Source organism: Neovison vison, chromosome 3 (assembly GCF_020171115.1).
Source record: "Neovison vison isolate M4711 chromosome 3, ASM_NN_V1, whole genome shotgun sequence".
Lineage (NCBI taxonomy): Eukaryota > Metazoa > Chordata > Mammalia > Carnivora > Mustelidae > Neogale > Neogale vison.
This window is the reverse complement of record NC_058093.1, coordinates 45795308-45822027: the sequence shown is the minus strand read 5'-3', so window position 1 is coordinate 45822027 and position 26720 is coordinate 45795308. Positions and strand designations below refer to the sequence as shown.

The window sequence follows — 26720 nt, the reverse complement described above, 5'->3', positions numbered from 1 at the left end:
ATTGTTAATGCCCGGCAGTGTGCAGAGTGCTCTGGGAGGATGGCTTATTCACCCAGTGCTTCCAGCCACTGACTCACATTTTCAGGACACTGTCTTGCCCCAGCTGGATGCCTTGACCCAGGCTGGGACGTTGATCCCACGGGTACACGGGGCTGCATGCTTGCGTCACTGGGGGGCAGGTGAAGGGCCCTGTTCATTACTTGTGTTAGCGGTGCGGATGGTGAAACTGATTCTGAATTTCAATACCGTGACTCCTGAGGAGGGTGGAAGCTGGGCCTGACTCTGACTGCCGCGGGGCTGCGTGACCTGTGGGACCCGGCCTCTGTTGGTTCAGAAAGGAGGACACCTGCAGAAGAACCCCTGTGCTGGGCTTAACTAGAAAGGGTTTGCCTCCGGGCCTCCACACACGTGCAGTTGGAGAAAGCGTGCTTATCTGCAGGCAGACAGCGGGGTTGGTGTTCCGTCTGCCAATAACTGCATTACTTTGTGTCCTCGCTAATTTAATTAGGAAGGGAGCTCCATCTCAAAAGCTCGTGCATGAGTCATCGGGATGCTCGCGGCTTCACGGTGCTCCTCTGAGTGCTCCCTGGGACTCCTGTCTGTTACTCCTTGTACAGACTCTGGGAAAGCTGCACATGGTACACGCGAGGTTACTTTCCCCCTCCGCCTCCAGCGCTCTTCAAAACAGCTTTGGAGTGACTCACCAATCATGTCCTCCCCACAGGGCAGATGGACATCCTCCCAGGAGCCAAGATGGATCTGTTTTCAAAGGCAGGCGAGGACATTTTCTCCTGATTTCCTAAATCACTTCAGGCTGCCTGGGCGGTTGGGCGGGGGGCAGGGGGGGGTGTAGGTCTGGGCTATGGGGCGGGGAGCAGGGAGGAGCAGTCCTGCAGGGGTGTTGCCTTGGGGGGTTGGAGAGTGGCCAGATCCGTCTCCAGAGCATGGGCCTGAGACTCCCTGGGGATGCCCCTCTGGGAAGTGTGGCCCCTGCCCAGAGAGGAGAGCTGGGCCTGCTCTGGCTTCTCAGACCAGGGCGGCCTGTGCTTGGGGCCAGCCACAGAGCTGCCCTCGTGTGCTCATGCCCCATCCCACTCTGTCCCTTGCTCCATCCGTGTTGTCCAACTCTGGGCTTGAGCCAGTCCTGTGGGGACATGGGGATGGGACAGACCCCACTCTGGGAGCTCCTATCGGGGCGCGTACATGCTGCTGTCACTCCCTTTCTTCCCCTCGTGGCCTGAGGTCCAACCTTGTGGTATCCTCTCCTGTTATCAGAGTTTTCTGGCTGTGTGGACTTTGTCCCTGATGGGGCTGGTGAGGTGGTGTGTTTCCACTTCTGAATTTTCCTAAAGAAGACTTCTGAGTAGCAGGCTGGGACTTTTCCCTCCATGGCTCATCCCCGTCCTGTTGTATCAGCCTTTCTGTGAGCTGTCTGAGCCCCCAGGTTGAGGCAGAGGGGGCGTTTGGTCCTGTGTGCCTTGACTCAGCCCTGGGCGTCAGGGAGGTCGCGGGGTGTGGAGAGAAGCAAAGCGTGACTCCCAGGGAGGCCATGGCCTGTGCCATGCAGGCCCCGCTTGTGGAGCTGTCGAGCCCCCCCACTCAAACACACACAAGGGCATGCACCCGGGCCCTAGGTGCGGCATTTGGCATCCTGTCGGGCGCCCCACCTCAGGTGCCCACGAGCCATGTGCTGAGTTGAGTGTGAGCAAGGAGGGTTTGCTGGCTCTTATTTGCACAGCTCAGGGTTGGCAACCTGAAGACTCTCCGGAGTTGCAGCGAGCGAGGTGGTGAGGTGATGCCCTGGCGGGACTTTAGCAAGGGCAGGTGCCATGAAGTACAAAGTGAGGTCTTGTTTTTATTCTTGGCATCTCTTGAAACTATCACGAAAAATTTCACGCAAATGAAACAAGAGAGACCTTAATGCATGTGAGTAGCCCCCATGCCCATCTCCAACTTTCAGAACCTCGTGCTTTTTAGACTGTGCCCACCTTATCAGCCCCCGCCCCAACCCTCATTTTCTGGAAAATTTAAAACAAATTCCAGATACCAGAGCTTTTGCCCATAAACACTACAGCATGGATTTCTGACACACGGAATCCCGTGATCATACTCAACAAAATGAAGAATTCCTAAGCATCAGGTCATGGTTTAGGGTCTCCCAGTGGTCACAGAAAATGTCCTTTCACAGTAGTGTGTTCAGATATGGACGCTGGGATTGTCAACATATCTACATCAGCACCCGTGGCGGCTCGGCCCCTGGAAGGAGCTGGTCACTGTCCTGGGCGACTTTTCATTCCACACCTGACTGCTCTTAGCCGCCTGCTGTCTTTTCAGCCCACTCCTTTCAGCTCTGATTTCCCAAAAACTGGGAGCTAATTTTGATTTTCAGCTGAAGGAGAATACTTCGTAGATTAGCCTTGACATCATAAAGTCTGTGCGATCTTCCTGAAGGAAGAGATATTGCTAAGGAGAAAGACTATCTCCCATCTTCGTTGGTTTCCGATAAATACACGTAAACTGATGCCGGACATGCCCCAGGAAGCCACAACATTTAAGCCGTTGAAGTATAATTCACATTAACCGGCAGATCCCAGCTTGACTGCTGACCTTCCATACTTCTCAAGACAGTGCGCGGTGAGGGAAGGAAGCGCTCCATGGGCCGGGCTGCTGGGGGCTGGCAGCAGGACTCACTGGGGGCTGCCTGTTGGGTTGCCCTGAGTTCCTGGGGGCACCTGAGTGGTCCTGGCCGCCAGGGCTTGGGCACTGTTGGCTGTGGTCTGTGGAGGGCAGGCAGGCAGTGCCCAGAAGAGGGCAGGTTGCTCAGCAGAGGAGGAGGGAGGCTGGTGGTCCAAGTCCTGGGGTGGAGGTTGGAGGCCCCAGTGGGGTGGTTCAGACCAGGGAGAGGGCCTGGGGGGGTGGTTTGAGTATTTTGCTGCCCCGATGAATCACTTGCGCCTCAAGGTGAGATGTTTCCATGTAGTGAGCCCCCTTTTATAATTTAAATGAACAAGGGTGTCCAATGTCCGGTGTGGGAATTGTGTAGCTCACTCTGGTTGGGTGCAGGGAAACACTGGCTTCATGTCAACATTGTAGGAAGGTACATTGGCCCCTGAATCCAGACCCCAGTGATCCCCCATGACTTGCACAGTGTGTGAGAGCTGGTGCCTGGTCGCGCACCCTACCGCACGCCCAGCGGGGTTGGGGGCGTGTTCAAGGGGCCAAGCCTCTTCTGCAGTGTTCTGTGCAGACACCTGCTGTGTGCTCTTGGCCCGGCGCTGTCCTCCTTGCTCCAGCCTCCGTGCAGACCAGGCTTCCCTTCCGTCTTCACTCAGGCCCGAGACAAGCCACTTTTTGCTGGGCAGGAGACACTCCTGAGTTGTGGTCCCCATATAAAGGCTTACCTGTTTCTTCAAGACTTCCTTCCTGTCATACCAACACACACACACACCTCCAACACAAGTGTCCCTACTGCGGGGATGTGACTTTTCTCATTAAGTTAATTTTTACAGAAACCTGGGCTTCTCTTGTTCTACCTCAGTCCACGTCCTTCATTTAGTGTCCCCTCCCGAGGGCAAGAGAGCTTGGTCCCCATGGCCCCAGTCTGTCCTAGAGGCGTGTGTGCTTTCAGATCAAGAAGGCAGGAAGAGCCCCAGATGCCCCCTCAGGCTGTGATCTTTGTTTGGGATGGGGCATGTCGTGGCCGCGCCAGCTCGAGGCTGCCTACGTTGCAGAACGCCCAGCCTGCACCCAGGAAGCAGCACTTGCCCCCCAGGACCCCTGTTCATTGCAGCACGTATGGGAGCAACAGCTGATCCAGTGGCAGAGCCAAAGCCAGAGCTCAGACTGGAGCTCACACATCTTCGAGGGAACAACCCCTTCATGGGCATACATTCTAGCATGTTCCCTGTTAGACTGGAGTTCACATTGGAATAGATGACAGGGAGCGGGGCAGGGAAGAGGAAAGGAATGCTGTCATTCTCACTGCTAGAAAATCCGCTGACTGCTCCCTGGGCCCAGGGGAGCCCCTGAGACAGTTAATTCTCAGCGCATCTCCTGGGCGGGCCTGTTGCTGTTCCTGCCTTAGAGATGCCCCCGAGTCAGAGAAATGGGAGGGAGGAGCTCGAGGTCACGCCTTGGGTGCAGGCAGAACAGGCTTTGAACCCAGCTGGTGGTGACTGCCATGGCCCTGGTGTGACTCTGCCCTGTGTGCCTCTCTCCTGCCCTGTCCATGGGGACCCAGAGGCTGGGCTGCCTTCTGTGTCTGGTGTTCCACCCTGTGTCCCTGGGAGCAGGTCCATCACCCTAAGCCTGGGAAGTGGATGCGGAAGGGTAGCCGCTGTTGTCGGCAGCATGGGCTGCAGAGAGCAGCTTTATTTCAGAGAATGTTGTTGGGACAGGGACTCAAACCAGCACCTTCACAGTGGAGAGGCCGGACAGACACACACCGGCCCCATGACTGATGCTGATGGCCCTGGTGAAGTGTCCCGTCTGTAGTATGTGTTGTCCCATGATAGGAACAGTCTTCCCTCTAAAAACATGCAGTCCCAGTCCAGTTATGAGGAGAACACCCGACAAGTCCCAGCCAAGGGACATTCTACAGAGTACGTGATCTGCACTCCCCCACCTTGTCGCCGTCATTAAGAACAGGGGCAGGAGCCTAGAAGAGGTGACGCCCAGGGGTCTTGTGAGAGCCTGGGTGGGGGGCTGGAACAGGGAGGGAAAGCCCAGGTACCTGGCATACGTGGGGGCTTCAGTGAACCAGCGCTCGACACACCAGCCTCATGGGAGATGCCCCTCTTGGGGGAAGCGGGAATATGAGAACACTCTGCTATTTTTAATTTTTCTGTAAATCCACAACTGTTCTAAAATAAAAAGTTTGTATGAGAAAATAAAAATGGATAGAAGATTGGCTGGAGTGAAGACTGGGCACTATTCCTGCTCCCCAGAGACCTCAGACCCCATGACCAAGTGTCTGCAGGCCAGTGGCGCCCGGAGAGGAGGGGGCACTGCCCCCCAGGAGCTGGGAGGCTGCATGGTGCAACCCTCCCCTCCAGCCTCCACAAGTGGCGCTTTACCACCTACATGAGGTGAGCCCCAAAATGCAGTTTAGAATATTAATTTTTTGCGTTCTTTTACCTTCGCGATCCTGGCATCCATGCTTGTGTCACCGAGAGCCCTTGGTTTGGGAGGCCTGGGCATGCAGGGAAAGGAGAGGAGGAGGGAGGGGTGAGATCAGACACAGCGCAGGTGTTTCTCAGTGTTTCTATGTAGGTATAGCATTGGTCCCCGCCAACGGGATGGGGCAAGAAAAAGAAATGATAGGAAAACCGAACTGTCACCATCCCAGGATCCTGCAGGCAGAAAATCCAGTTCAGATATGTGGTCAGAATAAATGAGTGTGCTGGGGTCCTGGGATACAAACCCGCATGCGGTAACTTAAATTTGCACTACTGAGGAGAATGGGCTGCTGAAAATGCCAGACACCTGGGGATAAGTCTAGAGATCTTCAGTTCCTCTGCATTCCTCGTTCTACAACATCTTTGACAGCAGTGAGGTGAAGCGCTAGTCCACGTCCACAGATCATATTGCTGTGATCCTGATCTCTCCCAGCTCTCTGTACCTACACGGTCCCAGACAGAGTTAGTCCCCTTCTCGCCCCTCCCCACCCACCCAGCTTCCCCTTTTTTGTTTTTTCTTATTCTTTTTGTCTTTCTGTATTTTGGAAGACAAGCTGATTCTAGAATTTATGTGGTAAAGGATCTGCAGCCCCCAAGATGGTTCTGAAGCAGAAAATAGGGACTCTTGCCTTGCAGCAGTTAGATGGTATGATTATTGGCACAGATATGAACAAACTGGCCAATAGGACAGGGATGCGACGTCTGACAGAACTCGTGTGCTGACCAGCAGCGAAAGTAAGACGTCTTAGTAATGATGAAACGTTTGGCCGTCCTCACTGAAAAGAACCAAAACCCAAAGACCCCTACCTCACATCATGGGCAAGAGTCAAGAGCAGAGAGGTGGGGACGCACAGGAAGGGAAAGGCCGCAGGACCTACAGAGGACAGTGCCATAAAGTAGCTTCGCAGCCTCCAGGTGGGGAAGCATAAGCTCTGAAAGGACTGATGGATGGGACTGCCCAGAAAGGCCATCTCCAAGATGGACGTAACTGCCAGAGAATCCGTGGACGGAATTTGTAAAGAATTCCCCTAAGTCCGGAGAAAAAAGACAACCCAATTTTTTTTTTTTTAAAGGGGCCCAAGATTTGAATTCAGAATAGTCTGTAAGTGCCTGAGGAGATGCTCAGTGACTTAGCCCTCGGGGAACGACAGATTTCACCTTCTGGAGACACTCTTGGGTCCCCACCAGGTAGGACAGTAGTGTATGGACAGAAGGCTCTCTCCATCCTGTATGCAAGTCTTGCCCTTGCTTCCTCTGCTCTCCTTTCCCCCTCCCTTCTCTACCCTGCCCTCCTCTCTCTCCTCTCCTTCCCCAGCCCTCTCTTCCTCTCCCCTCTTCTCCTGCCCCCCCTTCCTTCCCCTCCTCTGCCTGCCTTCCCCTTCCTCTTTACTGTCTTCCCTTCCCTCCCCACTCCCTACCACCCTCCTACCCTCCCCTCCCCTCCCCACCTCTTTAGGTAACCTGTGTGTGGATTTTTCACACTGTAGTTTTATTGGTGCAAGAAACATAAATCTTTGTGCAGCGTTTAAGTGCAGACCCTCTTTGATTATGTACATCAGGGAAGGGGCTGAAGCTTTTTATTCAGTGAGATTTTGCTTTTGGTGTTATAGATGACGTGGCTGTTGTCACAGCAATTGCTTCAGCCTCCACATTGTGCAAGTACGGGCTGACCCACTCTTTAGGGTGGCTGCCGGAGCTGCTTGGTGTGCCTCACATCCTCTCCCTGTGGCGGGCAGCTCAGGTTCTCCTGGCCCGTGTCTCTGGTGCCTGTTTGACCTTCTCAGTGGGTTCCACAGATGGCCTTAATGGAAGCCCATCATGGCCAGTGGCCGTGCCCTTCCCCACTCTTCATGTCCCAGGCCCCAGCGTTTCCAGACCGCAGAGCAGGAGGGTGCCCTCACGAGATGGCAGTGTTCTCTGGCAGGCCAGCGAGCACATACCTGGGATTGATTTCTTGCGGGCCCCTCAGCAAGGTATACCCCAGTCTAGTGTCCGGAAATTCTGTGAGTGGGCCAACTCAGCGGAGCCATACCTTGATTTAAAACACACGGGCAGTAACTTTTAGTTACACTAATAACCACATATCTTTTCACTTGTACTCTGAGCCGATTGCATTGAGAGTTGATGCATCTTCCCACTCTAGTGTGGTTAGAAGTCACGTGACACGGGGCAGCATTTATGCATTTGGCTTTGAAGTAATTAGACCTCTGGGGCTTGGGGCTGACGTAAAAAGTTCACTCCCAAACTCAAGGAAAGGTCTTTCTATAGGCTAGGATGCTGGCCCGGTGCTGCCGCTGACTGCTCCCAGTATTCGGAGATTCCTCCAGAAACCTTGCTGGCTTCTTGATTTCTCAACCGTTTCTGGTTCTATAGCCTTCACTCAGCTGGAAGCTGAGGTCCTCCTTTGAACCTAGCTGCGGAGCCCCGAATGGGATGGCGTTCTGAGCACCATGGCCCTGACCCTTGCCCACTGACAAACTGCAGCTTGATTAGGATTTTCAGAGGGGCCTTCTGGTGTTTCTGAAGGTATTTACAGTGGAATTCAAATTTTAAAAAGAAGGATATACTTTTATCAGTTTTATATTTTCGAAAATGAAATTTTAACCTTATCCAGAAACAAAATGAGTTTCACTTACGTATTTTCTTGAAAAAAAGTTCCAGAGTGCTTTTCGGTTACCGTCTCCAGGTCTCTCTCTGGGCAGTGATGGCGCTCACGTGGTAGAGTGCTAGGCTCACAGGTCAGCTCCTGGGCTGTCGGGGGAGTCCTGGTCCATGGGAGAAGCCCTCATGCTCCTGGTCGGGGTGTTGGGGACTGCTGTTCGCTTCCACAATATGACCCGGCTGGCTGGCCCTCCTGGCTCAGGGAGGCTGGACTATCTTAGCCCCGGAGGTGCCTAGTTACTGCTGTGACCACTGGGGTATGTTGCTGGTTTGGGGAGAAGAGTCCCAGGTGCCCTGTGGTGGACTCTCCTGGTTGCGCAGGTGCGGGAGGCCCTAATTCCCTGACTTCTTTGGGGGCCTCAGGCCACAGGAGCACACGTTAGGCTCTCCTCCAGGTGGTTGTTTTTGTCCTTGGATTGTGAACATTTTCAGAGACACGTGGGCTGTGTAACACTCCATGTGAAGGGCGTGCGAGGGGTTACCCAGGGTGGGTGAGAAACAAGGTTCTAGTACAGTCCGTAGATCTGATTTCACTTGCTTTGTCTGCATCGAGGAGCCCGGGGTGCCCATGAACCCGGCGCTCTCTCCTTAAATCACGAGAGTGACCGCCACGTCAGCGTCCTCGTGACGCGCCTGTCACTGCAGGCCGGTTTACACCGCTTGTCAGGAGCTAATTTTAAACCCAAAGTGTGATTCCTGGAAGTTTTGCCAGAGTTTTCTTTCTTTCCTATCTGAGAGAATATGGAAAGTCTCGGGCAGTCTAAAAGCAGCCTGCTCCGGGTTTGGGTGGTGGCCAGCTTCCAGCTCCCATCTTTGCGCTCAGCCTGGAGAGACAGAAACAGGGCCGGGATCCAGGCGGGGAGAAGTGATTCTTTACATCGTGAGTACCTGGCCAAGTGCTTTTCTGAGAGCTGTTTGGGTGTCTTGGTTTCCTGGAGGGCCCCCCAGGCACCCCTACAGCTGTTTTCAGCCGGGCCTCCTAGGGCTGGGTTTCTGCGAACACCCCAGGCCGTTTGTCAGCATCTGGGAACGGGAGAAGCGGCCCCCGTGTTTTGATCCTCTCACTGCTTGTGGTCTGGGCAGAAAAGCCGTTCTGACGAACACGAGGAGGTGTAACGTGGCCGCGAGACAGACATGAGCCCTGACGGCCCAGCCGCACAGGCGTCCGGAGGCCCGGCTCCGCTGTGGGCCATCTTTCACTTGGGGGCTATCTTGGTTGTTCTGCAAGGGGTTTTTCATCTTCTGATTCAGCAAATAAAAATAACGTGTGATGGAATCCAACCTGTTCTTCTCTGAAAGTAAGAAGGACACATGCATTTCCCTGTTTGCCAGGAGTCTCCCTGTAGACTCCCGAGTGTGAAGTGTTTGCGCGGGAATGCGAGCCACTTCTGAAGCCCAGTGCTTTCTCTCTTCTCCAGATGGACTTTCTGGCCGAGACCAGCCCGTGGAGCTGCTGAATCCCGCCCGCGTGAACCACATGCCCGGCACGGGTAAGTCCACTCCTCCGGCCTGGGCCGGGGGCGGTGCTCAGGCTCCCCCAAAGTGCTGTTGGGAAGCCCCACCACGTGGGGGGTGGTGTCTGGAGAGAGCAGGTGGGCCCTCAGATCATCTGACCCCTGTGCTGTCTCCTGAGGGAAAATAGGCCATATGTCGCGGAAGCCAGTCAGGCATTGGCCATTCAAGAGAAAGGGAACTGTGGCTCTTTTCTGCCTTGAGCTCCGGAGGGCATGTTCTTCCCAAAAGTGCCAACTGCTCTTTTGAGATGTTACCTCAGAGCCGATCCATAGGAAGACCCTGTGGGACAGAGTTCTGAGCTGGAGCTAGGACCAGACGTCCCCTGCCTGGCGAGGTCGAGCTGCCAGCAGCCATGGGACAGTGGGAGGGTCACGCCTTTCACCTACCCTGGCCCAGGCTTCTCACAGCCGAGGCCCTCCATGAACCTGTCTCCCAAGTGCCTCGGAGCCTGGGCACCGTTTGTTCTGTGTCGGCCACTTGGCCTTATTGAGCGAAAGGCAAACCTCTAAAAGGCTGGGATGTGAGTGCACTGTAGACTCCTGGGCCTGGTTTCAAGACTGCGTGCAGGACCCTTGCCTTCGCCACACCCCAAGGCTTCTGTCTCAGTGGTCTTGGCTCTGTGGCACCTCCTGGACCCCAGCCTTCCTGGGTGCCACCCTGCCCGCCCCCTGCACGGGCAGTGCCGGCCAGGATGGGGAGGTGATGGGCACCTGCCTCTGCCCCCGGTCCCCTTAAACAGAGGCTGGAAGTGGTGAGAAAGGGATGTCCTTCCTTCCATAGTGATGCTCCGTGCTCTGCCAAGGGTCATTCCTGGCGTCTTCCCACACACGAAGCTCCCGTTGATTCTCTGCAAAGGTCCAGGCGCTCTGGTGCTCCGTGTCCCTGGGGCCGTGGGCACTCGCTTCGCCGTCCCCCAGGATGCTCATGGCCCGCTCTGTCTGCCATTTACATGCTTCTTCTCCAGGACCCCCTTCCGAACACCTTGACTTTTGACCCCAGGTGCAGGGAGGGGGGCTTTGGAATAGCCTGTGCGATGTTCAGGTTTTACGTGCAGCCTGTGTGATGGAAACTGCTTGATTCTCACTTGCTCCTGGGCTCACATCACCAGTGTTACTGTTGTCTGAACAGAGTCCTTGGGTGGTTGGGTGTTTTCAGGCAGCTTCCTGTTCCCCCTGGGTGTGGGACAGAGAAAGAGACTTCCTAGACAACCCCATAGGCCACGAAGGTGGGAAGTAGTTGTTTCCAGGTGGACCAGAAAGAGGTAGGCTCCTGATTAGTTTTCCGGCTTGGAAAGGACGTACGCCCTGTTGAGACCTGATATGGCTTAGGGTGAGACAGCCCGTGGGCTTCGGATTCATAGAGGACCTGGGGTCCTGCTGACCCACTGGCTCCGACCTGAGGCTGATCGTTTTGTGGATGGGGATAATCCTTCTCTGTAGGATTCTTTTTTTTTTTTTTTTTAAGACTTTGTCTTTTTATTTGAGAGAGAGAATGAGTGAGAGAGAGCATGAGAGGGAAGAAGGTCAGAGGGAGAAGCAGACTCTCTGTGGAGCCGGGAGCTCAATGTGGGATTCAGTCCCAGGACTCTGGGATCATGACCTGAGCCAAAGGCAGTCACTTAACCAACTGAGCCACCCAGGCGTCCCTCTCTGCAGGATTCTTAAAAGAATCACACATGTGTCTGATTTTTAGTAGTTTCTGGACAGATGTTCCGTTGACAGACATGTCCTGTTGTCCTGTTGAGACATACTGAAGAGGATGTGTGACTTAATTGTGACAGCCGCTTCGGGGTCCTTGGATGATCCTGATGGGCCTCTTCTCCTCTCCTTTGAGGGGACCCACCCAACTTGAGAAATGATGTCTTGGGGAACGTGGCCCCATGACATTGAAGCAAGTTGTTTAACTTCCTGGTAGCCAGGCCCCCCGCTGGTAGATTGGGGGTGGTGTGGGGGGACAATGCCATGTTTCCTCCCTTGCTGGTGGGCAGTGTCTGCGGTGTAGAAGCCATGCCCACAGGCAGGCTGCCAGGAGGGAGGCACATGCATGGTGTAGGTGTGACTCTGGGCACGAAGCTTGCAGGTCGAGGGCTGCTTCAGAAGCTGCTGGAGGGAGGGGCCTTCTTAGCCCCTCCACGCTCAGTCCATTCCAGGCCACTCTAAACCATATCCAGAATTTGAAACTTAATATGAAAACTCCTTTTTGGCCATACTGATGTCACTATACAGTTCTTCGATGACTTTTCTGTCAATCCTAATTTGCCCTGGCAGATTGCCTCCCCACTGAGTTTAACCTTGACACTCAGCAATGTGATAACAAGATACTTGTATGTGATTCGCAGGAGTTACTCCAGCCTTCCCACGGGAACTTGTCCTCTGCGTAGGGAGGGGTGCACGGCCCCTGTTCTGTTGGTCTGGTCTCACTGCTGGGTCCTTTACTTGGGGAGGGTGGCTCCTGGTAATGGTTCCCTTGATGTGTAGTTCGTCTTCATGACGTGTGACTTAAGGTAGAAAGCACGCGTCCCATCTTCTTGGTGCGCCATCTTGAATTGAGGCGTGAGATAGTTCACGCAAGAATACCTCCTGGTAGAAAAGTCTGAATTGTTGAAGAAAAAAGCCAAAAGCCTTTTTAGTCTGGGTTAATTCTGCTTTCTTAACCTCCCCCTGCAGTGTCCTTGATGTAAACAAGGTTTCCTTTTTGTTTTCTTTTCCAACTGAACTTGTTACTGTGACTTTGGTTAACATCCCAGTCCTTTGTTTCTTGAAGAAGTGAAGTGGCACCGTTACAGATGTGGCTACACCTATTCCCCCTTCCTGGAGGCTGTCCTTCCTCCTCTTGGCTGGGGACTCGGGGTGCAGGCCCTGGCCTGGTGGGACTGTTAGGAAGCCATGTCAGCAGCTCAGTTAGGTGGGGAGAGATGTCGGAGTTTGAGGGGAATGAGAAATGCCCACCTGAGCCAGGGGTCTGGGTCATGGGTGACTTGAGAGACATTTAAGTAACTCATTTGTGAATCATTCTCATATTTTTGAAGTAACAGACTTTTCCCTCTGACTCCAAAAAAATGCGTGTTTATTATGGAAGAGAGTCATGGTACTGAACATGTTGGGGGTTGGCTTCCAGAATTGGAAGGGGAGCTTGCTTGGCATTGCATGGTGTGGACGCCAGGAGGCCCGCAGCAGCCTTGACTGAGTGAAGGGGTTGAGAACAGTGCCTCCGTCATCCAGGAACAAAGTGGAGGAAAACAAGACCTGAATAATAAGAAGAGGGGGCTCAGGGTCCCTGGTGGCTCAGTCAGTTAAGCAGCTGCCTTCAGCCCAGGCCTAGGCGATGATCCCAGGGTCTTGGGATCGAGTCCTGTATCAGGCTCCCTGCTTAGTGGGAAACCTGCTTCTCACTCACCACCTGCTTGTGCTTTCTCGCTAACACACACACTCTCTCTCTCTCTCTCTCTCCGAAATACACAAAACCTTTACCAAAAAAAAAAAAGGACAGGATACACATATTAAGCACTGACTATTGACTGACTATTGATGCTGAGGGGCTGCTGTCCGTCACACGTGCACTCATCATAGCAGCCAAGGGTCCTTGCTGCCTGGAGCACCTCTGCCCCATGGAGAGGGGACGGGGAACCTTGGGTCAGGAGCACCCTCTAAGGACACCCAGCATGTAAATTATGGGACAAGACCTCTGCTCTGTGCTGCTGGAGGAGAGACCACCTCAGACAGTGTTGTGACCCCTATGCCCAGGGGGACATGGCGGCAGAGTCGAAGGATGGGAGCTGCGTGGATGAGAAGCTCTGGCATGTTCCATGGGTGTGGGATTCAGGTACCATTGCCTCCAGACGTGTGCCCCTAAAGCATGTGTGGCTCGGTTAGGGGGGTTTCTGTTTGAGGCTGTTTAACAAAGGTGTGTTTTTAGAAAGAAAATTGTGGACTTTTGAAGAAATTACAGAAACTCAAAAGAACTTATCCAAACTGAGCAAAAAATAATGCTTACTTTTAGCACGTGGATTCCCACATCTCAGAGGGTATCGACCCCCACACTGTCAAGAGGTTGTTGGATTTCCTGACCCTCATCTTGAGTTTGGGAGCAGGAGCTGGGTGAGACTAGCTGGAGCCAGAAGCTTCTACTGCCTGCCAGCCAAGTTTCTCATACTGTCATTTGGTTTCGGTGAGAGAAGACTCACCTGGTGATGGAAATGCAAATATGAGACACGTGGGACCCTTGAAGGACCCCAGGAAAGTGCCAGAAAACCTCCCTTACCAGCTTCCTAGATGATGAGTTACTTTAACTGGTCGATCCCCCTGGGAACCAGGCCCCCATGGTAATTCTTCTCCCGCACAGCACCCCCTTGTGTGTGTGTGTGACAGAAAGTGGGTCTCTGGGCTTGGGATGGGCACGGTCGAGGGCGGTGAAGGATCGTGCCGCCTTGGGCGGCTCCTGCTGCAGTGCCAGGCAGGGACAGCAGGACGGAGGCCACCTTCTTCGGTTTCCTCATCCTGGCGCTGTGTCACTCGGGACTCGCCTGGCTCTGCCCAGCAGGAGGCCGTGCCCTGGGGAGCGTGCTCCAGCCCCCGACCTGGGGACACAGGTGCAGGGGTATGTGAGGCACCCCATGCCCATGGACCACGCTGTATGAGCATGATCTCTGGCCTCCCGGGGGCTGCTGTGCTCCTCCTGCTGGCTCCTGTGCTTTCAGTTTGTGGGAACAATAAAATCTAGAGCATAAAGATACATAGTCAGACCCCACAATTTGAAAAATTTAGGGACAAAATCCCACAGTTGGATGTGCTTGATCAGCCTGAGTGGGTGCCAAGAAGTGTTCCACCTGCTTGCATCCACCAGGTTTGCTGGGGACCCTGCGTGAGCAGCCGCCAGTCAAATGAGGCCCTCTGTAGGAGCCTGTGGCCCCGTAGCCCTGAGCCCCGCGGGTGCCTGCAGCTATGTCCCCGGAGGCTGGGCACATGCACGTGTGTGGTGTGTACCAGCAGCTGTTTACAGGGGCCGTGGGCTCACCCTGGGAGGTGGTTCTGGACAAAAGGGTGTTGCCCCGCGCCCTCCAGCTTCGACACGGCCTTTTTCCCTCGGCATGCTGCTGAGGAACCCTCAGATTCCACTTTCCCTTCTGCGGTTGAGGGTCCTCACCTGTCAGAATTGTGAAAAGGCGTCCCTTCCAAGGCCTGCGCACCCCGCGCATGTCCTTCCTCCGTCCTTTCTGGGCTCCCAGCCCATCTTGCTGGAACTTGCCAGGGCAGCCTGGCTTTCTCCGTGCTCTTGGCTCCTCCCCACTCTCCCGTCAGGTCTGTGCCCTCCTGGGGGCGCTCCGAGTGTGGGAAGACCACTGGGCCAGGAGCCCCGTCCCCCGGGGGGCACAGGCACAGAGTGTCCTCCCTCTCTTGCTCCACCCCATATGCTCCCTCGTTGGGCTGCAGATGGAAAGACCTGAGTGCAGGGTCAGGCCTGGGAGCCAAGCAGCTCTGTGGGTCGACCCGACTCTGATGGGCTTCACAGCCTCCGGCAGGCAGCCAAGCCTCTGAGCCTGGGTGGTCTCTGAAGTCTCATGGTGCAGGGAAGCGTGGTGGCATCTTGGGCACAGCACATGCACACAGGAGGGGTCTCACGCGGCTCTCCATCGTCCTCTGTCCCATACCCTCCAGTCGGCAGGTGGCCAGGCGCTCAGCTGCTCTGTTCCTCCAAGTCTTGCACATCCCTCTCCTCCAGCCCAGAACCCTTCACGATGGCAGCTCTTGGACTCCCGTGTAAAAGGAAGTGAAACCAGTGACGCAGGGAACCTCACATTGAAATGCTTTGCATTACACAGAGACAGTCTTCTGTGAGGGTTCTGGTCTTCCTGGATCTTAACTCTGTATTTTCTAAAGTTGGAGCTGTGTCTGCTTTTTCCTGCATCAGGTGCACAGACCTCCACAATGTCTAGTCCCCTGGTGGGTGCCGAGCCTGGTGAGCGGGTCTGGGCCTGTGGGGAGGACTCAAGGAGTTATGAGTCAGCAGGCTGGTACTGACGGCTGGGCAGGGGCACCAGACTCTTGGGCGCATCATCTGAAGTGAAGACCATGGTGGTGCGAGCCATCCTTTGGCCCGAAACCCACGTGTCAGGGAGGAGAGGGACAAACGCTCCTCAGCTCCGGGACCACAGTGCCTGGCTGGTTCCTCCCAGGCCCCTCCCCAAGTTATCCACCAGCCTGCTGCTTTTCTCGGGAGTCCATGAATTCATTGCTGGGAGGAATTTACAATAGAGAATGTGGATTATTTCCTAAGTGTAGTGCTTTGTGGTGTGAAGTTTTGGGTTTTGTGCTTTTGTGCCTCAGGTCGGTGTTTCCAAAGACAGGCCCACTCTATTGTGTTTGCTTTCTGTCCTGTGAAGCCGGCCCTCCATGTCCTGTGACATTTGCCCTCCATGGCATCCACTTCACTCACTGACACTGGCCTTCATAGGTGCTGGACTGTGGGCTGCGTCCCCAGACCTGGGAGCCCAGCAGGATGGGAGTCCGTGGTCTGGCCTGTGTCCAGAGCTGTGAGACATCCTGGGACCCGCGGCACAGCCTGTCTGCGTCCTAGAGCTGTGAGCCATCGGAGGGCCCGCAGCCTGGCCTGTCCGCATCCCGGAGCTATGAGCCGTCCGGGGGCCCGCGGCGCTTTGGTTCACTGAGCGGTGGTGCTTCTCAGATTCTCTGGGTGCATAAAGGGCCTCCTGCTTCAGGCCCACATGTGTCAGAGAGCGAGCTGGCACCCCTCGGTCCCCATCACTCACTACCTGGCCTCTTCTTCCTTTCTTTTCCTTGTGCTTTACCGTGTGTGCACTCAAACCTCCCCAGACAGGCTCTCTGGGATGCGGTCTGGAGTGCCAGGAAACTGGAGAGAGGGACACATGTGGAGGTGTCTGGTGCCAAATGTGGCAGAAGTCCATGTTCATTGCTGCCCAGGTGGAGGGTGCCCCATTCCGGCCTGGGCTCGGGACCTGGCCCTGTTGCCTCTTCCTGGCACGCCCCTCTCCTGGAGTACAGAGCCCATAGAGGGGCCAAGTCCCCTCAGGGCGGCAGAGGGGTGCTGTGGGCTCTCATCCATGCCTGACTGAGCCTGGGTGACCCTGGCCTCGTTGTGAAAGAGGTGACATTTGCCCTCAGAGTGACACTGTGGTTTGCCATCTGGCTTGTGGATTTGGGCTCTGGAAATAGTCTTCCCTCTGAATACTGATGGTCTCCTTCTCTTCCGCAGCCTTGCTGCCCATCCTGTTGGCCACCTGGACAGCGTGTCTGCCCTTCTGTCTGGAATGGCCCCATCTCCCTGGGGACAGGGTCCTGGTGTCTGTCTGCATGGGCTCTGTCTCATATGGGGATAGTTTTCTCAGCAGTCTGGTGCCCCCAACTATCTGCTCATCTTTGGGAGAGGGCACCCGGGGGAAGAGGGGACCCACCAGGGTGTGGGTGGTCCTGGTAGCTGGGGCTCCCCAACCCTGCGTGGACACGTTGTTCATCAAACCTGCCAGCCTCCCTGGGAGGGTGCAGACCCGGGCCCCACATCCTGGGGTAGACTGCCAGGCCACCCCTGCGCAGCCTGCCCCGTCTGTGCTCTCGGCCCCGTCCATCTGCTTCCTTGCCCCCCAGAAAGGGAGTCTCTGGCTTCTCCAGCCGTGCGGGGTACGCAAGGAGTCCGGGTACCTCCGTGCCCCCAGGATAGATGTTTCATCTCCTGACAACTACTGAGCCTTTTCTGGAGGCTTTGCGCCTAAAAACAGACCCTCCCTTCCCCGCCACAGGGAGGGTTTGGTTTCTTGTATCTCATAAGGCAGGTGTCCAGCGTTCACCATGTTCTTTCTGACTTTGAGAACTTGTTCTCTTACTTGCATTTTGTTTGTGTTTCTGTTGGTTTTTTTTTTTTTAAACAATCCATACCGTTTTAGTGGGATGTCGGGGGAACAGGGATAAACGATAGTGTTCGGTCTGCCATTTTCCACCAGAAATGCCCCATCGTGCCTCCCCACCTTGCCCCAGGCGAGGCCCGCTCTGCTGGACGGCCACACCCTCTCTGCCGGCGGGCTTCTTCAGTGTCCTCCGTGCTTGAAGGAGGCACACGAAGGCCTTTCTTATCCTGGATGGAAATTAGATTGTTTGGGTTGTTTATCACGAGCTATCCCAACCCGTTAAATTTTGTTGCTGCTGTGCCCATAAGCGCACAGAATTAGGAATAGCAGGCCTTGGGGCCCAGAGCAGGGAACAGGAGCCCTTGGAAAGTTGGGGTTTGCTGTTTACAGCACAGTGGGGACTTGGGGGTGTCTAGAGAAATGGCCCCCTGTGCCCTGGTGTGCCCGAAACCAGGTGCTTTTCCCCACAAGCCCAGATGCGTCGATGGCAGCAGTGACCGGGATTTGCGTAGGTGCAGAAAGTAGGGACTGTCCCTCACGGCCCTCCCGGATACTTGAAGGAGATCACGAGGTGGAAGGAAGGGTTTTTCCCAAGGCCGACTTCTGTGGGGTCTGATGGGAGGCGCCACCCTTCACAGACATGTGCCCAGAACTGACTGAGGCATCCAACCTTCATGCTTTTGTCTTTTCTCACCAGCTCTGTGTCCTGCACGTCCAGACAGCAGGGCGGGAGGGACACGAGCCCAGACAGTCCGTGGAGCCCTCACGGTGGTCTTCAGGACCTTCAGCCAGGGTCAGAGAGTGGCTTTGTCAGCCTCACCCCTGTTCTGCTTGGGACAGGATTTCGCTTCCAGTGCTCGGGTTTCACTGTGGCCACACTCCGTGCAGGAGAGGTCCCTGTGTCTGGAGCCCCACAGTGGTGCTGACTGCCTGGGATGCTGTAGACCCAAACCCAGATCGATGCTACATCTCCAGGGGAGCCAGGCCGGAGTGGGCGGGAAGCGGCGGGTGGGGGCCGGCCGCTGCCGTCTGGAGTCCTCACGGAAGGGGCTAAAGCTTCTCTCAGGCTTTGGATGTCTCACGGAACTCCTGGGCCTTGGGCCAGGATCACTGAGGGGACCTGGGACCCGTACGGCAGTCCTTCTCCAGCTTCCAGGCCCACTTCAAGGCATGGGAGGCCCCAGAGGTAGCCGAGGTCTGGAAGTTTTCACAAGGAATATGGAACAGCTGGGTCTGGTGGCCTTGGAGCCGAGGGCACACTGCGTGTCCTGTCAGCTTTGTGTGTTTACTGTCCTTCAGAGACCCAGCTTCTGCCTCTGCCATTCTCATCTCCGTCTTGTTTCTTGGGGCCTCATTTGGACGTTTGTGTCCTAAAAACTCAGGTTGAACATGTGACATTAATTTCTAACCTTTCTTCCTTTGGATATCAGCGTACATGGTCGCATGCTACTTTGCGGGCACAAGTGCTTTCGTAAGTTCTCATTCGAAATATTTACTTTGTAGTCGCTTTAAATTTTGTTTGATGATTCTGTTTTCTTTGAAAAAATTAGATATTTAGAAGTGTGTCTCATCTGAAGGTATAGCGTTTTTCAAGCCGTCTTTCTGTGACTGATTTTTCAGCTAGCGGGCCATGGTTGGAAACGATCATGCCTGTGGAGTTGGCTGAGGCTGGCGCTCTGGTCTGTTTCTGTGAGTCTCGGGGTGTACTTGAGCAGAGGGGTGTTCTCTGGTGCTGGGCGCCGGCTTCCGAACATGTTCGTGGCTCAAGCTCAGGGGCACTGAATGTCCTGGACCTGGGAAGCTGGGTGGAGGGGGGAGCTCAGACATGCGGGACTTTTCATCAGGGGACAGGGTAAGCCGGTCAGGACTTGCTGGTGCTGAGTGGCTGGTGCAGAGGCTGGAGGGGGCGGCCTGGGGCCAGCCAGGAGGCTGGAAAGGAGGTGTTCTTGCAAGATCTGGAGTGGCTGTGGGTCTGTGAGGACTTGCAGCCATCCTGCAGGGTAGGGCTTTGTCCTTGAGAGAGTAGGCAACTCTTGGAGGTTCTGAGAAGAGGAGTGACACCCCTCGCTTTGTGCTACAGTGACAGACACATGGGGGGGGCATGGGACGGGGGGGGGGTGGGGGGGGGTGGGGACTGGCTCAGGCTGGATGGAGGCAGCAAGCATGGTAACATGGTTCAGAGTCTGGAAATACTGGACGTACACGGGATTCTCTGGAGATGCCAGCGAGCTGTGAGGGAAGCAGAGGTGGGAATGATCCTGTGGTCTGGGATCTGAGCATGTGGATGGTGGAGTTGCCATGAATTTAGGCGGGGATATGGACGAAGCCACTCTTGGGGAGACTTTTGGAAAGTCGTGCCCCATTGGAGATATTGAGAAGGCAGGTGTGAGCATGAGCCCCAGTGTGGGGGTTGGCTGAGGCTGGAGGCCTAACGCTGGGAGTCATCGGCCTCCAGATGGTATGGAAATGAACTCTCCATGCCATGTCTGTAGAGTAGACATTGTTCCTAAATTTTTTATAGACACTGTTTGCTTAGAGTTACCCGTGCATTTTTTCCCGATTTGTACTTTGAGCCAGGGGCTCTAGTGGTGTGGTGACCGCCAGTGTGCATGTGCATGCTACAAGCAGGCTTGCACCACGGCACGGGATTGCCAGCCCTTCCAGCAGTCATGGTGAAATGGCAGCAGTGGGTGCTGTCCCCGCCTCTCCGCTGCCGTCCTGCTGGCACTTGGCGCTGCTGGGCCTTGGAACCCCCCCCCCCCCATGAGAACGGCAAGAAGCCACCACTCGTTAGGACCTCAGGTTACATGGCCATTAAGGGGCTGAGTGTTTAACATGTGTCTAGATGTTCAAGTCTGAACCTGAACCCCCACTTCTTCCCCCCACCCCAGCACACACCAAAACCCTGCCTTTCCTGCCTCCTGTTGGATGGTCCCCCTGCCCGTGACCCACAAAGCTCTTGAAAGCTGCTGTGTTCCATGTTGGGTATTTGGGGTGGGGTGGGGCACCCCAGGTCCAGAGAGCCTGGTGGAGTGCATGGCTGCCTGGGGAGGGGGTTGCTCCTGCTGGAAGGGCTGGCTCACCCCAAGAAGTGCAGCCCCACCTCACACGGCCTCTTGGTTGCCCTCTTCTCCTTCTGCCAAGTGCAGGAAACACCTTCTATTTTTAAATATTTCAGCGCTCAGTGTTAGGTAATACCGGCCGTGGTGCCTCCCAGCTGTTAGGTGAAACACAGGCAGACGTTCCTTTGGAGGTTGCTAAGAAGGAAACAGTGAAAGGCCTTCTTCTTCATGTTCCGTGACCTTGACCTTACATAACTGCAACAGGCAGTGCCTATCGTAGAGATCTGTGGCCTTCCTCGACCACTGGAACTATTTTCTACTTTCAAATGCTGTATTTTTATCCACTGAGTTTAGGTAATCAAAATGGCTTTCCGAGAATAACCTGTGATCTGTGCCAGTGTGAGCCCTGCCCAGGCCCCAGGCTTGGAGCAGGTAAGGGGGGCGGGGACGATGGGCTGGAAGCAGGGGACTCCTGGGCAGGAGCACTTCCCCACACTGGGCAGGGGTAGTGGGGAGGAGGAGGTGGGTCCCCCTGGCACAGGTCTCCTCATGAGTCCTCTGTGCTCAACCTCCGTTCCTATCTTCCTGCCTTTCCATTGAGTGCGTGATCTTAGCGCTCTCGTGAAGCAACACCTTGTTTATAAAAAACAGTGATTGCAGACTCTTAGCTCGTCTCTCCCTGACTTCTGGAAGTCTTGTTTGTCTCTGATAGCTGCATTTATATAGGAGAACTTAAAGGACATTTCACCATTTTTTGCATGGGGCGCGGCCTGGTTCTATTTATAGTTTTCCGGAAGTGCATTTGGGCACTTCTCGAAAGCCAAGCTCCAACTGTATGCCAGGTTTTTATTTACAGCTCTTGCTCAATTTGAGCTTGCAAATATTTCCAAAAAGCAGTTTTTCTTCCTGCAGGATACAGAAAAATTAGAAACGTTAAAAAGGTTTTCTAAAGAGCTTTAAGGATCGTTCTGAAATAGGGAGTGGGGGAGAATCTTGCACTTGCTTCTTCGTTAGCTCACAGAGCAGAGGAGTACAGATGGTTTTGCTCCCTCCAGAGAGAACCCTCGCTGGTGCAGGCAGCGCATGGGAACTTAGGCACATGAGATCCCATTAAAATGACATCATGGGCTGTCGGGAAGGCCAGGAAAGTCGACATGAGAAGTGGCTTGTGTTTCTGCACTAGGCTTACTCGTGGCAAGGTGGTGTCCCTCTAAGACCTTGCCTCGGAGTGGTCCCCGGAGCCCCGCTTGTATGGAAGTCATATTATCTCCTGTAGAGTCAGATTTGGAACAGGTGTTTGGGTAAAGCGTTGTCCTCCCGCACGGAGGACATAGCTATTACTCCAGAGAAAACACCATTGAAGCCACCTATTGTGAAAGGGCCAGTTCTTCAGGGTCCACAAGAACTTGAGGGGTTTGGGCTTGTCATGTAATAGGACTTCTTGGAAAAGTATTCAGCAGAAGAGAGTCTAGCCAAGTTGTATGGGCAGTCCATGCATGGCTCCCCACCAGTGGGGAGTTTGGCCACAGACAGGATTTTGAAGTTTACCCCACATTTCCAGCAACCCTTGATGGTACCGACAGCTGTGGAACTAGCCGTTCTTCCGGTGTTGTTTTCATGTCGCCGGCTCTCAGAGCACGCTGACACCAGGGGCAGGCGGACCTTTTGGTCCAAGGGACCTGGCACCTGGCTGTGTGACATTGGCAAGTTCAGTTAAAATCATTATTTTTAAATTCATGATCATTATTAATGAGAAGAAACTTTTTAAAAGCTGTATGACTGTTTTCAATCTTTTACCAGTTTAAAGTTGAGATATTTTATTCCATGGAATTGCAAAAAATGGATATTAATAGATGAAACAAAATGGCAAATATTGATAATTGTTCAAGCTGCACGCGTGGGTATTTGCCATATTCCTCCCTGGTTCTGTGCACCATGGAAGGTTTTTACAACGAAAGTGTTATTTGTTTTGTTTTGTTACAATTGTGGGACTGGTTCCTAAAAGCCTTCATCAGCTGTACTGCTCTCCATCCCCCTCCCCGAAAAGCACCCAGGCTGTCCTCACTGCCCAACGGCCCCTAGCTGCTTTTATCGAGTTCCTGAGTTTCGGGGCCCCGAATCAGTAATTCCTTTAATTTCTATGATCTGCATGATCTTTTTCCTCTTTTTCCTTAAACAGCATATGGTTTAATTTTCTGGTTCTTATTCTAACTTTTGGAGTCCAGTGCTTAATTTGTTTGTTTCAATTCCTACTCTTAACTGTGTAAGACTATGAATTCCTTTCTGAGCTTTCTGAGCAGTCCCTGCCATCCGCGATACCAGATGTGTTCCTTTTCTTTATTTTACGTGCTCTCTTCATTTTCACATTGGGTTTTTGAACGTTGAAAGGAAAAGTGTTTGGTGCTCTTGTTTCTGCGTGTTTTGTTTCCGCCTCATTCCGTGGCAGTGTGCTCAGGGATCGCTGTCTGTACTGGATGGCTTTTGTATGTGTTTGGAAATTTTCTGTGTTTTCCATGTGGCATTGATTTTGGTGAATGTTCCCTAGGGGCTTGAGAAGGAAGCATCAGTCTTTCATGACAGAGTTTGAGGCATATCGTTTACCAAGGGTTTATTCCATTTTTCTGGTCTCCTGCATGGCCCTGCTTCCCGTCACGATGCCCTCCGTGTACGGGAATGAACCCACATCTCCTGCCAGTTTGCTCTTTCTGTCCAGTTCTGCCTGGGTTTCTGTGTGTCCTCTGTTCCCACACTTCTCTACCATAGCCATATTCTTGTGGTAAATTGTATACCTTAGACTAATGACATGGCCTGTACCTTATTTTGCATTTTGCATTAGCTTTGGATTAAATCTTCCAATACTGGTATTTTGATCTTAGACTTCTTTCTCTTGTGATTTGTCTCTTGTGTCCTTTTTTTTTTTCTGTTCAGTTTGAGCCTCATAGCTGGCTCCTTTCTCTGTACGAATGTATGTTTTTTTTTTTTTACCCAATCTGATCATTTTCATGGGAACATATCCCATTTACATTTGGGAACACAATGAATGTATTTGATTCTGTTCTTCATCCAATTTTTTATTCTGTTTTCTGAATTTAATGCTTCTGTTCTTTTGGCTTCTTGCACATGGGCTTTCTCTGGCCTTTTTTCTGGTTCAGTATGTGTGGTTATGTTGTCCTGCTGGCCATTTGTGAGGCTGTGTCCTCTCTGTTATGGGATGATGTGCAAGGTCATATATTTAGATGAGCAGCTATTTTCTGACATGGAAGCTTTCAACAGTATTTGTTGATGCCACGGGAGATGAGATAATTCACACACTAAGCTGTTTCCAGCCCCTTTCCATCGCTTTCTGATTTCGTTAGTGGTGGTGTTATCTTTAGTTCTGGTCATTTCTCTTCATGACCTGTAATCAATGCGTTCATCACCGCCAATGGTTGGCTTATTTAGCACCCGTGGATGGCATTGCTTTATACCAAGAACAGGGAGAAAATGATGTTGCATTTCTTCCCCCACATCTGATTTGTTTGATTACCCTTCCCTTTCCAAATGCAAGGAATTTTAAATTGACCTAAAGGTTCCCAGAAGTCGGGTATAGAGATCCAATCAATTTGGCCATCATTAAGGGGAGAAGAGGGCCCCATGCCCTTCAGACTTCTGGAACCTGCTTCATGCTGTACTGCATGTTCAGGGCCCTGCGGAGCCAGGCAGGAGCAGGTCCCCACTCCAAGACCAAGGGACCCTAGCAAGGACAGCCTGGTCTCTGCTGCTGCCTCGGGCTGTGGGTCATCTGGCAGTTGCCCCAACTTGTTCCATCTTTGGGGCATCCAAGGGGGTTTTGTTTTCATGAGGAGGGCTTTTTAACGAAGGCCTCATGGAGATTCTGTGCCAGAAGGAGGGGGAAATGTCATGGAATACCGAGCACTATCTTCTGCTGCTTGCTTCTGTTCTGTTAAACCAGGGATTGCGTTTAGAAATTCTGGAGAATGTGGGGTGCCCAGGAAGAGCCTTCTTCACATGCAGGCGCTGCTCCTGCTGGGAGGCCGCAGGTGAGGCTGGCGGAAGGCAGAGCACCGCTGGCACCGGGAGACACCGCTTCTCTACGGGACAGGGCCGTACTGGTTCTGAGCCCCCATGTGGGGACGGTTACCCCCAGGGTCTGGGGCGGGAGCCCCGCACACCACTCCCTGAACAGGGTCTGCAGCAATGCCACCTTCCCTGCCCTGGCCACTGGCCAGAACAGGTCACCCCAAGGGGGCAGGCATTCCAGGGCCAAGGGAGGGTGGGTGTCGGGCTGGTGGAGAGAGTGGCACTGCGCCGAGGGAGTCCTCAGACACTGGGTTTTGTAAAGGGCCTTTCGTTCAAAGACAGACCTCTGAGTGCTCACCCCACGAGCGTTCGGCACTGTGTAACGTGCACTCCGGGCAGCAAGGCTTCATTTCCTTAGCGGGTGCTGATCGGCTGTGGTCCTGGGCAGAGCAGGTGTGTGGGCACAGCAGGCTTGAGCACTCCCCACGGGGCAGGGTCCCTGGAGAGTCCCTGCCGTGGCTGGCTTACCCGTGTCATTCCTGGTCTCGACCAGGATGTTCAGTGCACAAGTGCACGTGTGCATCTAGCCGGGAGAGCAGATGCGGTGCAGAAACCTTCCCCGTGGTTTCTGGTGGGGAGCTGTGCCCCATGTGGTCTGAACGAAATGTGTGACCGCGCACTGTGAGCATCCGTGTAGCCATAAACACTTAAGACTCCGTGTTTAACTTTTGAAACAAATAGGGTTTATTATATTAAAAAAAGTTTTTTAAAAATAAATTTGGATGCACGATGTGGATACAGCACAGCTCTTGAGTTGGGTGAAGGGAATCAGTATCGATCGATGGGGGAGTTTAATTCAACTTTACCACACTGCCATCCTGAGAGGCTCCTGTTGGTGCCCAGTGGTTGCTGATGAACTTAGGTCGTGCCGGGCTGGTGCAGCCCGTTGTGGGGCTGCCTCCATGAGCACCCCGTGCTGGGACCCAGGCTGGCCGGCTGGCCTGTCTGCTCTTTCTTGCTGCAGGAGGCAGGGTGGGCTTGGAGCTTTTGTTCTCAGTTCAGTGTTGATTGGTGGGAGTGCGGTAGAGATTTGGAGAGAGTTCCAGTGTGTGCGGTGGGGATATCCCCCAGTGTCACTACCCTCAGGAATATTGTTCTAGAAAGACAGGGTCCAGGTGCTTGGTGCTTCAGCTTCCTGCCTCTCGAGCCCTTATCTGCTTCAGATTCCGAGGCCGGCATTGGTCTTTGATGCTGCCTCTCATTCATCTGCAGGTAAGACAAGCTCGTGTGGTTTGGCTGTGCCCCCCTGGAGGGGCTGCAGCCTCCCACGGGTAATCCAGTTTTCTCCTGGCTCCCAGCACAGGGCCCTGTATTCACAGATGACTCCTTGTTGCCAGATCCCAGAATGCCATGTTCTAGCCCTCATCTTGCATGGCCTCTCCCCGTATTGACTCAGTGGACCAACCACTTCTCAAAGCACCTTGTTCCAGAACCACACGCTCCTCTTACCCGTCCACTTCCCTGGGCAGCTTTTCTCTCAGCTCTCCAGTATCTCAGCACTGGGGTGTCCCCAGGGCTACTGATGCATTACCTAGGTGACCTCAGTGGTCCTTGTCCCATTCTTCATAACGGAGAACACTGCCATGGTTCTTCTGCTGTTCAAAACTTAGCTCAGCCCGAATCTTACCTGATGCTGGATCCCAGAGCCAGCTGCTTGTTTTGGGTCCTTGCCTGGGTGTTTCATGGGCATTGTAGACTTGAGTGTCTGAAACTGGACTCTTGGCTCTCTTGTGCCAGCCCAGACTCAGTGCAGCCTCCATCCTCTGAAGCCCCCATTTCGCCCTTGAAATCCTCTCTCATGTCCTGCGTTCAGCCAACTAGCAAGTGCCATCACCTGCCCCTTAAAGCATGCACACAAGGAGTCCCATCGGAGGAATGAAAGTGTTCTAACACAGGTTTAGGGCGATGCTTGCACATCATGGTAAATTTACTAGAAAATCACTGGCTTGTGCATTTTAAAAGGGTAGAATGCAGAGTGCTCAGTAAAGTTATTAGGTCTGTGTAGAACCTGGCCACCCCACTCTCCATCATTAACGGTGGCAGCCCAACCACCACTAGCTCGCACCTGGATCCCACGGGTGCCTCCCCACCTGTTCCTTGCTTCTGTCCTAATCCCCCCTTTCTCATCTATCCTAGGAGCTAGAGTCTGATGGACAGAACAGTGCCCACCCGCCAAAAAAAGTCCGTATCGTTATTCAGTATCTGTATATGACTTTATGTGGCAAATGGACCTTTAAGAGTCTTGAGATGGGTGATGATCTTGAATTATCTAGGTGAGCCAGTGGAATCACAAGGGTCCTTCCAGATGGGAGGCAGGGAGTCCGAGTGGTAGAAGGAGCTGGGAAGACA

At 53.7% G+C, this 26720-nt stretch overlaps 1 protein-coding gene across 5 annotated transcripts in view; it reads left to right on the top strand.

Annotated features, from left to right (window-relative positions):
* Positions 1–26720, top strand: part of HDAC4 (histone deacetylase 4) — a 288242-nt gene that overhangs the window by 127954 nt on the left and 133568 nt on the right. For 3 of the 5 annotated variants that reach the window (XM_044241967.1, XM_044241968.1, XM_044241966.1), the window contains exons 1-2: positions 6177–6365; positions 9257–9328. In XM_044241967.1, coding sequence (XP_044097902.1) covers positions 6296–6365; positions 9257–9328 — 142 coding nt within the window. In that variant the 5' untranslated portion in view covers positions 6177–6295. Of the gene's footprint in view, positions 1–6176; positions 6366–8579; positions 8719–9256; positions 9329–26720 lie in introns of those variants that run through there. The other 2 variants (XM_044241965.1, XM_044241969.1) reach the window with 2 other exon arrangements.